This window comes from Monocercomonoides exilis (assembly GCF_001643675.1).
Source record: "Monocercomonoides exilis strain PA203 chromosome Unknown scaffold24-1337568, whole genome shotgun sequence".
Lineage (NCBI taxonomy): Eukaryota > Preaxostyla > Oxymonadida > Polymastigidae > Monocercomonoides > Monocercomonoides exilis.
In genome coordinates, this window is record NW_027150569.1 from 333,601 (window position 1) to 349,929 (window position 16,329).

A 16,329-nucleotide genomic window follows, 5' to 3' on the forward strand; every position below is an offset into this window, starting at 1 on the left:
ATTCTTTATCCAAGGTGGTATTATTTACTGTTTATTTTTTGAGTTTATTCTTATAACTTCACAAAACATTTTAAAAACAAGAAATATCTCATTTTTATTGTATAGACTTTTCCAGAATGTTATGCAAAGAAAAACTGTTCAAAATTGATTGGAAAGAATATGGTGGAAGAATGATGATATTTCTGAAATACAAAAAGAAAAGATGATGATGATAAAAAGAAAGATTGAATAAAAAACTCTTTCAATCAAAGTGAAATAATAGTGATGATGAAAATTGTTAAAAAAATGAATAATAGTGAAACAATGAATGAATTTCTTTAACCATTCATTGTTGAACATTTCTAGAAAAAAAATTAAAAAATAAAATTTTTAGTTAATAAAACACAGAAAATGTCCACTTCCTTCTCATTGAAGAATATTCAACAAACAACAACAATAAAAGACGAGAATGGATTTGTTCACACAAGGCTTTTTAACTGAAGAACATTGAACGAAATGAAATGAAAAGAAAAAGAATCAAAAGATGAGACGAAAATGAAGACACAATGAATATTAAAAATGAAGTGTTATGATAGGAGTTACATCTGCATGAAATAGAAGGCGAATACAAACCTGAATAATATCAAAAGTTAAAAAAAAATATAAATATATAATTATGATATTCATGCAACCAAAGAGATCGATGGCAGCTATTTTCCAATGCCTCATCGAAATTATTTGAAATATCAATCGCACAATTTGATCAAATTGCACCAATTGCACCAAGATTCAGCAAGCTCCATTTTTTTGATTGAATATCGAAGGATGAAATGTTAATTTTCTATTTTTGCACATTTTGATGAGATATTTTTCTCTCAGTTTCATCCTGCTTTTATAATTCTCTTTATCCATTTCTTCACTTTCGCCAAACTCGGTCTGTCATTTGGCTCATCTGCCCACATGCTCTCGATCAGCTCAGCCAGATCTTCTCCTTCAATTCCTTCGATCAGCGGCCGCACCCCATCTCTCATCATTTCATGCGCTCCTTCTGCATCACATTCACTCAATGGCACTTCGCCCGTTGTCGTTTCCAACAGCATCAGTCCAAGTGTGAAAACAACTGCCTTTTCGATTCCATCATCTTCATTTCCCGCTTCTGGTGCACTCCATCTCTTCATTTCTTCCTTCTGCTTTTCATCCTCTAATTCCTCTGCCAAAACAAATATTTCATTATTTCCTTCCTCAACAAAGATTGTATATGGACACAGCTGCCTCCCCATCATTCCCACCCTCTCGTCTCCAACTGATATCAAATGCTCAAACAGCTCTGCCACAGCCAGCACCACCTCTTTCCCATCAATCACATCCATCGCTCTTGTGCCCAGTGTGAAATCCCCCTCAACTGAGTGAATCACTGAATGCAATGTTTTCAGGTTCTTTTTCTCCTTTTCTCGGAATGGCTTCTTTGCCGATATAACTTTCAATGAGTGTGATCGAGATATTCTTGAAACAGAAACAGAAACATCCTCAGATCTTGGAGGAGGAAACCCAAAAACCAACAAATCATTTTCATTCATGATCTCATCATCATCATTGTTATCATCATCATCATCATTGCTTGTTGTTGGAGATTCAGATGAGTATTCTTCATCCTCGATCAATAACGGAATTTGGCTCGTCATCCCTTCCAGCAAAGTCGATGGCATCTCGATCATCTCAAAACTTTCTCCTCTCTTTTCTCCGCTCTTCTCTCGCTTATTTATCGTTGTTCCCTCTTTATATCCCATTTCCTCCATTTCCTCCATTTTCTCAATTTTCTCAATTTTCTCAATCACTTCGCTCAGCTTCTTTCGATGAATCACAACTGACACAACAAATACAAATACAAATATCAAAAACAGTGCTGCCATTATAACAAAAACAATCACACTCCATTCATTGTTTCTTCCTCCTTTATTCATATTCCCATCTCCTTTTGATTCAGACTCACTCTTATTCACCACCACAATTCCATTCGAACAAGATGTTTTTCCTTTTCCAAACACAACGCACACACTCACTTCTGTTTTCTTCTCCATCTCTTTCAACACTTCAGATGAGATAACCGAATGCACCTCGCTTTCTGATGTATACCCATCTTCTGCAATCATGTTCGTGTGAGAAAGCTCAACATCTCCATCCTTCATGCTTATTTTCACCGACAGATTGCATGGAAGAAGCAACTTCCCATGAATGATCAGTTCCATTTCTCCTGTTGACTGAGTTGTGTTCTTCACTTCTTCCAGAACTGGGATGAAAAATGATGATCCTCTTTCTGAAGCTATCCCTCCCAATTGACATCCCTCATCCAATATCCACAATGAAGAATTGTCCTTCCATCCATCTCCTCCTTTCACGCTCACAACACTCAATTCCCCATTCCCTGTGCAGATCGCATTCCTTCGAGCTGATGGATATCCCTCAACAGATGGATTGTTGTTCTCAAATTTGCTGTTTTCAATCTTCACACTCCCTCCACTCATCCATAGCCCACCTGCCTTGCTGTTTCTGATTGTTGTTTCCCTCATCTCCACAATGCTGTTTTCAACATCAACCAATGACCCACTCCATTTACATAATCCCTCTTCTTTCATTCTTTCAACTTCTTTATTGAAAATTTCATCTTTTATTTCTCCATCAAATACACATGCTTCAACCCTCACATTCTTGGAATTCCTGATCTGCATCATGCTTCCCTTATCGACCGAATTCACACATTTCCAAAATGAGCTGTTCAACACACTCACTTCTGGATCGGTATCAGCCATTGCAATCACACATCTTTCTGACACGAGAGTTACATTCTCAATCATCATTTCTTTCATCTCCACTTTCGCTTTTCCCCTAACACTCACAACATCTCCCTCGGATTCTATATTCGATATTCTTGTTTCAAGCAATGTCACGTTCGATTCTTTGTTGAATAAAAGCACCGATCTTGCAGAATGAATATCTCTTATTATTGTTTCCGATATCCTCAGCTCTCCACTTTCCACATTCACCATTGAACTGTTCAACTTCAGTTTATCAGAAGAAAAGAAGAATTCACATTTTTTGATTTCCATTGTTCCGTTCTTAACTTTCAAAAGGCAATTGTGAGTTGATTCAAATGTATCTTCAAGCTGGAATGAGCATCTCTCAATTGAGCTTTTATTTATTAACTCCATGATGCAATCCTTCTCTGCTGATTTCTCAATCTTAGATTTCAACCGAACAATCCCCTGTGTCTTTTTCAATGAATTCACAACCAGATCTCCAATCACACACTCATTCCTCACAAACCCTTCTCCATCAATTAGAATCGCATTCATCAACCCTTCCTGAATGTGATCAGCCCCAATGTTGATGCTGGAACAAGGGTTGCTCTGTGCCCCACACCCCCTCCCATCACTCCCTCTCCCACTCACAAACACCTGTGCCGAATAATAGAATGTGATTAGCGGAATCAGATTAATTTCTGTCTCGCTCTCAATATCCCTCCCACAGATGGAGTTGTTTGAGTTCAACGACTCCTGAGTGTAGTTCAACGCAAACAGCGATTCATTGATCTGATCTGCAATTGAGTGACATCTGACAAATATATCTTTTCCCACATGTGCCTCATTCATTGCAAACAGGATATTCACAATCTTGAAATTCAGAGATGGAATTTGATTATCTTCTGCACAATTCGCATTCGAGTCTGCTCCATCAATAAACAGTCCTCCTCCTCGCCCTGTTTCAGTCGAGCATTTGCACATCGAAAATGAGCTGTCATTCACTTTCAAAGCTGATTCTCCACTCTTCAGCACCACTTTCATTCCTCCTCCTTCAGTGCTCAAATCGCTCCTGCATATGGACATTGTGCAGTCTTCAATCGTGCAATCTATCGCATTCTCAAACGATCCCAATTCAATAACGTTTGCACTGCTTCCTTCGTTCTTGATGGTTTCAAACGAACAGTACACAACTTTCAACACAGGCTTGTTTTCATTCAAATGAATATTTTCCTTTTCATTCATCAGGTTTTCCTCTTCCGTCATCGAAATCAGACTATTTTCTTTCAAAGTGGCTGATGAAATGTTCACATTCCGAATCGTCACCTGGCTCGCACTTGGACTGAATGCAATGAATCCTTTCAATTCATTGATCTTATTCAACGTGCAGCTCTGAATTGCTGCGCTCCCTCCGTTCACTTTTATCACGCAATATGCAAAACTTTCAACCGTCCCACTCGATGACCCAAATGAGCAGTCTGTGACTGACAATACTGTATTTGTTCCTGACGATTCAATAAAAATTGCATGATTGCTGGTAATTCTGGGTTTGGTAAATGATAAATTGAAAAATGACAGACTCACATTCGATGATATCATTGCACCACTGCTGACAGCATTTCCGTCTTCATCAGTAATTGTCACGCTTGTCCCTTTCTTTGTTCCTTTTATCGCAACTGCTGGTGCTTCTGAATCTGGCAAAGTTGGCAACGAAGACAAGAATGATATGGAATGGCTCAGCAACCCTGAATCCCCAATGCTGATCTGGGATTCGCCTTTTCCAAGTGGCTCATATCTCAGTGATATCAAGTGCTCAATTGATGAACATGGTGCTTCGGAATACCCACACCCACTGAAGTCTCCTCCTTTCTCTCTCGAAACAAACCCATCCCCGCTCCAGTTTCTCCACAAATACACAACCAATGGAATCGCATATCCCTCCTCTCCTGTTGTCATCCTCTCCCAGCCACACAACTCATCCAACGATCTCAACTCCTCTGAACTCATCTCCCATTTCAAGTGCTCCTTCTTCACAATCTCTCTCATATCCCATCCAGATATAAACACATTCTTCCCTTTCCATGCACTGCACCCAACAAATGTCATTTCTTCCATCACAAATGATCCAATTGTATTTGCCAGCTTTATAAACATCCCTCCTCCAATTCCTCTTCCCTCATCTTCTCTATCTGCTGTTGGCACTTCACATTCAGACAAAATCACATTTTTCATCTCCAACCTTCCTCTGTCCCCAACTGATATCATCATTCCTCCTCCTCTTCCTTCACTTCTCCCTGAACCCTTTGCCTCACACCCATCAATCACACAACTCCCATTCACAACAACATTCCCTTCCCCTTTCACAACAACACTCATCCCTCCCCCTCTTCCACAAACGCAGCTGCACCTCTTAACAGCACACGTCTCAATCACAATTATCCCATTCCTTCCTTCCCCTCTTTCTGCTCCAACCACTCCACTCACCCATCCCCCATCTCCATTTCTCTTCTCAATGTTGTTGATATCGCATCCACAAAACACAACTGATTCCACCCCTTCAACAAGCTCAATCAACGAATGTTCAGAAAATATCAAACTTTCTCTGATAGACAATCGCTCCACTTTCATTTCCCTCCCAATCACCTTCACAAAACTGTATCCAATCAATTGGCCAAAGGCACTATCTGGCGAACAAACAACTGAACAGTCTGCGAGAGTGAAGAGTGAGGAGTTGGAAGAAATCAGAGATGGTGCACCAGACAGAGCAGACGGAATGCTAAATCTGATGTTTCTTATCGAACATTTGCTCTGGATATCAATCAAGAAAAAAGAATGAAAATTCTCTGGTGCTTTCACACCAACTTCCATCCCTTTTGTGGCACATGAGATCTCCCATTCACAGCCATCTCTCATGGCAACCTCTTCCACAAGCTCAAATCCAATATCCAGCTCAATCTTCTTGTTTGTATCTGAAAATCGCACCTGTGCAGTGTAGGTGATGGTGGCACACGGATAATAGTCAAACCCACAGAACCACGAGTCGTATCCACCCAGCCCATCTTTCATCTTCCCCACATGTGCTGCATCTGGATATCTGTCCAAATACACATTCAGTGGGAGCAGCCCCATTGTTGTGTCACTCCGATCATATCCCACAATCTCATTGTATTTCGAATTGTCATGTTGGACATCCAGCTTTTCTGTTGTTATTGCCCAGTTCACTGAATTGCTCCCATTCACAAACAGAGAGTTCCCTCCCAATGCCGCAGTGCATCCTGCAAAATCCACAGAAACAATTGAGAAGTCTTCCGAGCCATAAGCCAGATGCAGCATCATCCCCCCTCCATATCCACTGCTCCTGCATCTGTACAATTTTGCTGTTCCTCCTGTGTGCAACGATGAAGCTCCAACTCGCAGCTTGCTTGAATCTGTTTCCAATTCCATCTTCATCCCACCCCCATTTCCATCCTCGCACACACATCCTTCCATCGTTGCATTCCACACAGCAAATGTCTCTCTTTTTTCCACTGTCTTTGCCACCACCACCCCATCTCCGCCTGTCAGCTTCACATTCCGAACTGTCACATTCGCCAGAATGCTCTCTCTCGATGCTGTGGCTTTCAGAAACTGCGTGGATGAAGACAATGAAGAGGATGAAAAAGATGAAGAGGATGAAAAAGATGATGACAGATCAGGCTCAGTGAACAAGGATTTTGAGATTTTCATATCCTTGATCTCCACGTCAGCCATCGAAAGCTGCGACAGCGGCACCTCAAATACTGACGAAGACATCACATTGTCTCCTGTTTTACTCGTGGTGATCACAACATCCTCCAGCGAGATAAACCCATCTCCATCAGACACCACAACCACACTCGGCGAAGAAGGATTTGCATTTGAGTTGCAATCAACCTTCAACTGACTCATTCCCAAATGACCTGTTGTAACACTGAACAGTGCTCCTGGTGATGATGATGATGAAATGGTTTTCATTCCAATCGCACTTAATCCCCTTCCTTTTCCAATGATTGAAATCTTCTTTTCCCCAATCTCAATTGTTGTTTTCTCGCTTGTGTGATCTCCTTCCATCAAAATGACTTTCAGCTTGATTTCCAGAAAATAATTGTCTGCAACAAATCCGATTGTCTTGCAAGGCCTTGCCATTCTTATTCCACACCACTTATCTGAGTCGTCTCCAGCTACTCCAACAAATTGGTCTTTCACCCCCTCCTTCAGCCAATCCTTCTTTTGTATTTCTGGATGGCTACCTGTCAAACAGCACACTCGATATTCATCCGTATTTGTGGTGTAACATTCATGAAACCGATTATTAGATGAGAAGAGATTGTAATAATCTTCTATAAACACATCATGTCCATATGGTGTGGAATTAGTGCATATGCATTCATGGAAAAAAAGAAAATAAAAAAATAAAGAATCGTTTTGAGCGATCAAATGATGCGGACACAAGCACAATCCTCCACCATATGAAGTTGCTGAACATGAAAAAAACAGAATGCTCCTCATTTTGAATGTTGTTGGAATATCATCGCAAAACACACCACCACCTGTTCTATCCATCAGCGAGCATGAAGAGAAATTGCACTCAAATATGCATGCACTCTCTCCTTCTCCCTTTTCTTCTCCAATGCATCCTCTTTCGGGAGCATAGGAATAAACAAGACGAAGACCTCCTCCCGCTCTATCAGCTTTGCAATTCTGAAAGTCACATCCACTGATCCTAACACATGTTGAAATCGATATAATGAACATTCCACCCCCATATCCATTTTTGCAAATGCAACAATTAAAAGTGCTGCTTTCAATAGTTGCTGTTTTGATTGAATAACATTCTATCCCCCCACCACAAAAAAATGAGGAGCAGTTGTTGAACACACAATGAGAAACAGACACAGAGGCATTTGATTGTCCGTATATGAAAATAGCACCACCGTTCGAAGTGCCATCAGAATATGAATAGCCGTTTCCTGATGCATACGATCCGTTCCATACGCACCAAAGGAATGAATTTGTTCCATTATCTGTTGTGTTTTTTCTCCCTGGCCTTAATGGTGCCTCTGCAGTTCCAGTGAAATTAGCATTTCTTGTCCGACAGCATCCAATGAATGAGGTGTTCGATGCAGTTAAGGAAGCCAAAGGGTAATTGAGGGAAGGAACAATTCCGCCATCATACACATCGCAAACAGATGTGAATGAGCAGCTGCTCATCAAACATGAGGTTTGGGATGAGGAAGTGGTTGAAGGTGAACATGCATCATTTGCTGTTGAAATGTTGAAAAATGTCAAATGAGAGAGGGATATAAAGGGTGTTGAAGGTGATGAGAGGAATGGGATTGATGAGACACAAAAAGATGAGAAGTGTGATTCGCTCACTGAAATACTCCCTTCTCCTTCATCGCTCCCTCCAAACAGCCTTCCAGAATATATCTCTCCCCATCTTCCCCACCCCTTCAATGTGATATTCGTTAATATCCCAATACACCCACAAAGATCAAATGCCCCTGCCTCATTGCCCTTCCCCATCCCCACAACACACCCCCTCACCACAACCACGCTTCCCCTCCTTCCGTGCACCACACTCCCACACTCACCCCCAGCCAGCCCAATCTCCTTCAACTCAACGGATGAGTTTGATGCACAAATGCATCCCTCAATCTTGCTTTTTATATGATCTTTTAACATTTCTTTAAAAAGGTGCATCCGATAATTACTTGATATTTCTGGTTCAAAAGTCCGATAATATCTTTTGTTTTCCTTCACATCATGCTGCAAATTGTGTTTTTCGTATTTTCCTTCAATTTCAGTGTTTCCAACTCTGATGCTCGGTTGGAAAGTGTTCATGTATTGCAATAAATTATTATAATACACTTTATGCTCTGATGAATTTTTAAGACAACTGTGCACCAGAGGATGAACAAATATTTTCTCGTTTTCGCACTCTTCATCGTGTTGTTGTTCGATGAAATGTTCGGTTGACTGGGAATCACCGATATAAGTGTATGCAAGAACTGTAAAAAGAATAACTGTTGATCGCATCTCTAACGCTTAATCAATGAAACGAAGAAAAGTTGTTTTTGAGCATTTATTAAGGGCTACAATCAAAAAAAAATATTCAAATTTCAGAAATTCTTAAAAAACAATAACAGTTTGTGCTATTATAATATATAAGAAAAACATTTTTATTTCAAACAACATGTTTGAGATTTAGAAATACAAAATTGTTTGTTATTTTGATAAATCTTTAAAAATCTTCTAAATATCACAATCATCCCAAAAAATTTCCAAACGCTCTCAAACAAATTAATTTATTTTTAATTATTCTGGAAAAGCAAGGAAATTTTGAATCAATTCTTGTGTGCATGGTGGAAAAGGGTTTTTGAGAAATAACAAAGTGATGGTGAATCTGTTTTTTTCAGTTGAAGACAAATTTTCATTTTGAGTGCAAAACTTCTCATTCAAAATCACATTTGGTGAGCTTCTTCAGAAATATTATTTTTTGTTAAAGCGTGCGTGAAACAAAAATCACACAACATTCATTATTCACAGAGAAGGATAACAAAATCATAACTGCAAAGCAGAACACAAAATATTGAATACAAAAGTTTCGATTGGGAAAATAAAAACAAGAACAAAAGCAAAAACAATTTCAACAGAAATCAACTCAAAAAGATTCCACCTGCTAATTCATAAAACATGAACCACAAATTCACAATTCAAAAAATAAAAAATACATTTCCATGATAAAAATCTCAATCAAAAGAAGTCGTTTCAACTTTTATCAAAAAATGAAAACAAAAAAGAAAAAGGAAAAAGAAAAGAAAGCATTCGATAACAGATTCTCTCGCTTTGTTTGGATTCAGCCAAAAGGAAGAAATGTGGAAGAAGAGAATAAATGTGGTTGAGTGTTGTTGGGAGGAGAAGGAGGAGAAGGAAGAGAGGGAGGAGAAGGAGGCTTCAAAGTTGGCACAGAAAGGTCTGAAGAATGGCTGGCTGGAGGCACAATGTAGTATGTTGGTATCGACGAATCAAAAGAACTCTGCGACGAAGAGAAGAATATCGAAGGCGATGAAGAAGAAGAAAAAGAGGAAGAAAAAGAAGAAGGGGTTGATGAAGAAGAAGAAGAAGAAGAAGAAGTACGAAAACATGAAGAAGGAAAAGTTAATGAAGATAATGATTTGATAATTGAAGCAAACAAAGTGGAGCAGCTGAAGAAGAAAGGAATATTCATGTTTCTGTGCTTGAAGGATATGACTCTTCGGAATATGTGCTTGGAAAGCAACAAAATTCAACGAGATTGCGGATGAGGAAGATAAACCCTGATGAAAACTAATTGAATGAGTTGGCTGTGCTTCAACAGCGAAGAGGAGGAAGACGGATGGAAAGGTTGGCATTCATTCGTCAATGCTCGTGCAGTGGGTGAATGGACTTCTGGAATGCATTCTTTGATACCCAAGGCACAAAATTCAATGGGTCATGCACTGACATAGAAGCTGAGCGAAATAATGACTTTGTTGTAAAACAAATGAAGAAAACAAAAACCATCAAATCCCCTTTCATCGGCTGTGGCTTCGAAGAAAGCAAACTTCGAATGATAATCACATTGCTTGCTCAAAATGGCTGTCCTTTCGAAGAATGAAATCCAGATGCGATTGGACAGAATGCTGTTTGATTGCCAACAAATATTTGATAATTGGATGTCTCGTAGTTGGAGTTTCTCCACTTTTTCGAAGCAAAAGCAAAATCAGAAATAGAATTTCATCGCTTCCATGTCTGTCTGGCACAGTCTGAGAAACAGGAAAACCTTATAAATAAAATTGATATTTTTGGGTTTTCCTTTTTTTCGTTGAATTCTTGCCTTTTTTTGTGATTAATATCCTTCCCCTTGGTTGGCAAGCAACTTTCCTGCACAAAAATACCGCAGACAGCTTCATTGCCTTATGTTCCTAAATTCTATATAATTTTGTGCAGATTTTGGCCTTCACAGAATTCCATCCATAAATCTTCATTCAAATCATGAAAAATCAAACTTGCCTTTATCTTTTATTCCAATCGAAAATTATAAAAATCATGTATCTTGCACACATTCCTTCATTTCCCAATTGCCATATAACAATCTGCTCCATTCCCATATTTATGCACTGTAAAGCGGAAATTGGCCATTTTAACAATAACTCATATTCCTGGGCTTTGGAAAGGTCACAATTGGAAATATCTTCGCTACCAATAGAACAATATAAAATACACATATACAGATGCCTTTATTCAAAAAATAACATGATGCATTTTCTTGTTCATCAAATTTTCAAAAATTGTCTGACAGAATTCCATATTATTGCATCTCCATCATTTCCAGCTGTCATCATAGGAAATGATATTTCAAATTCAATAGGTAATGTTCATTCACGTATTCTCGATCTATGGATAAATATTTCATTTCAAAGAAAACTATTCGATCATTGAATCCATAACAACAATCATTGAAATACAAAACCTTTTTAATCTTTTAATAACCAACAAAAAATACAAATGCATAGAATGACAGTGTGAACGCTCATATGAATATGACAATTTTGAGATTTAATTATTCGCCAATTTCATCTATCCAAACATATGCGAATTCAATGCGAATATGAAAATATGTTGTTTTCTGGCTGCAATACATTTTAAAAAAGCAGATAATGAGTGTTGCAAAAGGATTCAATGGTTAGCACTTATTATTGCACTTGAATTCTAACTTATTCCGATTTGGACTGGTTTTTTTTTTCAGAATTGCTCCACGAATTGAAGCATTGCACTGACTCTGAGCAGAAACAGAAAATTGAAGAAATGGACGAAATAATTGATGGAATGAATAAAGAAGAATTTGAATCTATTTTTACAATAGAGCTGTTCAATAAAATAGACAGAATGCTAAAGGAAAAGAAAATATCAATGAGAATTGCAGTTGGGTTATTGAAGCACATTGGATATTGCAAAGTGCTGAAAAGAATTTGGATCAGGGGTTTTGAAGAATATTCGCTGAATAAAAGCATTGAGAACATGATAATTGAAGAAGAAAAGAAAAAAGAAGAAAGGAATGAAAAGCTTCTTGTTGATCTTTGCGAATGCACTGTTTTGCTTTACAGAAAGAATTCTTCGGAATTGTTTTCAATTTGCGTGTTCCGTCTTTTCAAAGCTGCTTTGAACAAGGAGAAAAACGAAGAAGCATAAAAAGAAGTGGAAATTGCTTTGCTGGCGTTGAGCAATATTGCGATGTGGAAGGTCAGATTTATTTTTTGACATGTTTTTGGATTTTATTTTTAATTTTTATTAGTTTATCGAACAAAATCTGTACTTGAAGGAAATCAAAGAAATTATCGAATATCATCAGAAATGTGGCAATCTGACGCAACTTGCGTATCAGTCAGCTTGGCAGTTTTTGATAAACAGATTGTATGAAGATAATAGCTTGAAAGAAGTGATTGTGAATGAGCTGCATTTTGGAAGAGAGGCAGTAAGAGAACTGGAAGAGCTCAGGGGAAATGTGGATTGGAAGAGAAAAGAAGAGGAGAAAGAAGAAAGGAGAAAAGATAAAAAAAAAGAGCTTATTATATTGAGATGGCTGGGAACCTTGGAACAAAATTTTATCTTTTTCAAATTGTGGAATGCAGAATTTGTTTGGCTGATTGGTAGCATGACAAGGTTGTCCAGAGCATCAAGGGATAATTACGGAGAAATTAATAAGCAATGCTTTGCGTTGTTTAAAAGTACAACAAACAGATTTGAAACAGTTGAAGAGTTGATGAAAGGAGGAGCTGTTGATGACGTTTTGGAGGAAATTAAGCAGCCAACATTGGACAATAGACTCTCATTAAATATCTTAAAATTTTTTCTCAATTTATTGAGGAAATTGAAAGATGAAATGGAAGAAGTGAAAAGAAAAGCAACAATAAGAAAGGCTTTTGAAAAAATGGAAGAAGAAGGATACGAAGATGAAATCACAAGCTTTCATGAAACATTTGATTTTTTTAACAGAAAATATTACTATTGTTTATCATTGAATATTTCTGATTTTTTTGTGAATGTGTAAATAAATAGATGAATTTCAAATGGAATATTTCTATTTGAATAAATTCAACTTATTTGAATGAACTGGGCTTTTCTTAAATGAAGTCATGTTATTTTAAATGATTGAAGTAACACTTAAATAAAGTTTTTATTCAAAAGTGGTGAACACTTATTATAATATTTTCACGATTTATCTATCACTTCATCAACAAAAAATTGAAAAATTCAAAAAAAAACTGAGATTATATTTTTTCTAAAACAATATTTAATATGTGTTAAAAGAAGGTTTTTTTGATAGAAATAACGTGAAATGAATGAAAAATAATTTTGTTCTCATTCTTATGTACTGTTTTTTCTAATTATCAAAAAAAGTGATCATCAAATTGTTTTATATCAAAAATAAAAATTTATTTATTTTGATGTTCGTGGAGTGATCCGCAGCCGACAAAGAATATAATTCTGAAAAGCTCAGTTGAGTCGACAGATTGATACAGCATTATAGGGTTATTATTTTATCTTGACCCTTTTTCTTTATTCTGACCCAAAAAAATGAAGTGAAAAAAATTCAAAAAAACAACATAATTAAAAGAAAACAAAATCAGAATTAATTCTTCTAATAACTTTCCTTTTTCCTTCACCTCGATTTAATGCATTATCTTTCTTTTCTTCATCAGAATCATCGTTTTTCACATGAAGAAATCTTCTTTTTATTTTTTTCTTTTCATCCACAACAGTCTTCACTTCATCTTTCTCCTTTTCATCCATTTCATTTTTCCTTTCAATATTCATTTTCAAATGATTTTCCCATTTCTCTAAAAGAATTTCGTCGGTTATCACTTTTCCATAAAAGTTGAATCTGTTTCTTCGGGATGGAAGAGGGTAAATTGAAGATTCGGGCAGTTTCAAAAGAACTGGCCCAGAAGAATTGTGAAGAACACCACTGCAGACAAAAGCTTTCTGAATTACAGAAGGAGACAATGCAGTGTGGATGGCTTGAGGCAGAACGTCGGAAATTGCAGCTCGTTTGGAGGAAGATGAAGAAGAAGATGGAGCCTCAAATCTGTTTGTCAGTTCAGATTTGAACACAGCAAACACTCCTCTGTCCAGCGGTTTACAGAGGTGTGTGCTGTGTGGCACGAAGGTTAAAACGTCGACTTGTTGTTTTTGGAATTCTCGCCAGATCGATGGATCTGCACGAGATGCATGCGAATCAAGAAGGAGAAGAATGTGTTCGTTTTCAAGTGACATGCGCATTCTTCTTTCGATGATGGAAGGCAGAAGAACGGTGAGAGCATACCTTTTAAAGCACTCGTTGTCCATCCAGCCGCTTCCATTTGCCCATATCTCAAGCGTTGGAGATAACAGGCTTTTCAGCTCTTCTGGCAGCTTTGCACTTGGCCACAAAATGACTGAAGGAAAGGCATATCCGTCCGCTGCAACAGCTGCCACGAATGTAGAATTAATCATTCTTGGTGGTTCTTTCGTAAAACCTGCTTTTGTGTCTGTTGTATGCACAACAAGCTGTTTGGAGTCTGTGGGAACACGTGTTGAAGATTCGTCGATATTTATTATCGAAGCTGGATTATAATGGAACTTTTCGTGAATCTCGTCGAATGTTTTGCACCAAGGTTTAAAAACACTTCTGCACGAAACAGCCAGTCTGTTAATGTCCAGATTCTTCGGCGTTCCAGTCTTCAGCTCCGGATGACGCTTGACAAAGCCGTAAGTTGCAGACATTGAAACTTCAGTAAATGGTGCGTCTTCATTATCGTTGTCGTTTATAACATTTTCTATCTGAAAAACAAATAATTAAAAAAAAAATAAATAAAAATAGAACAAACTAATTCTCTTGTTTTTTTTAACGTTAAACATGTTCCAGACTTCGCTTCAATGTGAATAATGTCCATAACTCTTTGTTCCTTTTCGCCCACCACTGCTGCAGGTCTGCCAACTTTTCCAACCAGCCTTCCTTTTCTTAGAGCTCTCACAGCATTTTTGATACTTGTGCGGCTGAATTCCTTTGAATTTATTGCATCCGTCATGCGAACAACTCCATCAACAACGATATGAGCCATTCGCTCCAGCCGACTGTGATACTTCCTGTACTTACGCGAAGACATTGCGCGCTGCAGTTTTTTCTTTCCTTCTTTTAATTTTATTTCTGTTGATATTTTCATTTTTTTAATAATATTTTTAAGATCATAATAATTTTTTATTTTTTTAATTGAAATGAAATGAAAAAAAATCGAAAAATAACATTTTAAACAAACTAAAGGTTTTATGCCCCATGTAACCCTCCAATTCCACACAGAAGTTCAATGAAGGGGCTAAACCCCCCCATCTCCCCCCCATGCGAAATTGGGTTTGTTTCAAAATGTATTTATTTTCATCTATTGAATTCATATATATACTTAAAAATCTTTTAAAATATGAAATTGTGGGAAAAGATAATGATTAATTAAAAAAAAAGGTCAAGATAAAAAAAAAAGGTCGAGATAAAATTATAACCCTACTTCGCCACTTTCTCCGTTGACTGAATAAATTACGCATCCATTTATCGATTTTTTTTCCACAAATTCTCTCAATATTTTGCTTGACTGCATTCTTCCACGCTTTTCCCCATTGATAATCTGGAGATTTCTCTGTATTCAACATTCATATGCCTTTGGATCCTTCTTTATTGTATCATCAACTATCTATCTCAAATCTTCCGCTCCATTCGAAGCCTTCTTCCAACAAGCAATAAACATAATAAATCCAATCAAAAGAATCTGAAGAATAATTGTTGTTATAACAGTCGCAATCGGTGGTCGAGACGGTTTTCTTTCTCTTCTTCCTTCAGCAATTCTTTCATCGTTTTTTCTTCAACTTCGCTGCTGTTCTTCAAAAGAAATTGTGCTGTCGATACACTGTATTTGAGTTTTTTAACATGAAGCTTGCAGCCACTTCAGTATTGTCATACACCGAAGTTGCGATTGAGACTGGGATGATTGCATGGATTAAAGTTTCTTTTTCAAATAGTTCAAGTTACAGTGGATGTTTCTAAGTTTGTGAAGGGATTCATTGACAAAATAAATCTGAAGGAGCTAGTTCCAGGGAATGAATGAAATGCCAATGAGATCCAGGGAAATAACATTGCCTTCTTAACAAGATATCACTGAATTCAGCTGTTGAATGAGGAACGAGATGCTCTTTCTGAAGCCATTTTTCCAATGTTCTCAAACTGGTGGAAATCCACATCGAGGTGTTTGGAAGTAAGCCATCCCCGATTTTCGAACTTTCAATATTCAGAAGCGCATGGACAGAGCAGGCGATGTAGTTCCTCACGTATGGATAACACACTGCGCTCGGGCTGTTGTTGGCAAATAATCCAAATTTTACGGAAATGCTCCAGCCTGACACAGACAGACCTCCTTTCGATGAGTTGGCAATGCTCGTGTATATAACCTTTCATGGGAAATTCTGAAGAAAAACCATCGATCCACTC

The 16,329-nt window shown here is 37.6% G+C and overlaps 4 protein-coding genes across 4 annotated transcripts; 2 read left to right on the top strand and 2 right to left on the bottom strand.

Annotated features, from left to right (window-relative positions):
* Nucleotides 1-78: 78 nt before the first annotated feature.
* MONOS_2641 (uncharacterized protein) lies at nucleotides 79-8,477 on the bottom strand (the record flags this gene model as incomplete). Its single annotated transcript, XM_067872574.1, has 3 exons — nucleotides 79-7,132; nucleotides 7,337-7,515; nucleotides 7,687-8,477. The coding sequence occupies 3 exons, from the start codon at nucleotides 8,475-8,477 to the stop codon at nucleotides 861-863; spliced, it is 7,242 nt and encodes a 2,413-aa protein (XP_067726831.1). The 3' UTR covers nucleotides 79-860.
* A 1,191-nt stretch (nucleotides 8,478-9,668) lies between these two features.
* On the top strand, nucleotides 9,669-10,099 carry MONOS_2642 (uncharacterized protein; the record flags this gene model as incomplete). Its single annotated transcript, XM_067872575.1, has 2 exons — nucleotides 9,669-9,768; nucleotides 9,828-10,099. 2 exons carry the CDS (start codon nucleotides 9,669-9,671, stop codon nucleotides 10,097-10,099), a joined length of 372 nt encoding a protein of 123 aa, XP_067726832.1.
* Nucleotides 10,100-11,899: 1,800 nt separating this feature from the next.
* On the top strand, nucleotides 11,900-12,233 carry MONOS_2643 (uncharacterized protein; the record flags this gene model as incomplete). The annotated part of the gene is made up of 2 exons (XM_067872576.1): nucleotides 11,900-12,056; nucleotides 12,109-12,233. The coding sequence occupies 2 exons, from the start codon at nucleotides 11,900-11,902 to the stop codon at nucleotides 12,231-12,233; spliced, it is 282 nt and encodes a 93-aa protein (XP_067726833.1).
* Nucleotides 12,234-13,368: 1,135 nt separating this feature from the next.
* Nucleotides 13,369-14,962, bottom strand: MONOS_2644 (putative DDE superfamily endonuclease; the record flags this gene model as incomplete). Its single annotated transcript, XM_067872577.1, has 2 exons — nucleotides 13,369-14,636; nucleotides 14,684-14,962. The coding sequence occupies 2 exons, from the start codon at nucleotides 14,960-14,962 to the stop codon at nucleotides 13,425-13,427; spliced, it is 1,491 nt and encodes a 496-aa protein (XP_067726834.1). The 3' UTR covers nucleotides 13,369-13,424.
* Nucleotides 14,963-16,329: the final 1,367 nt, after the last annotated feature.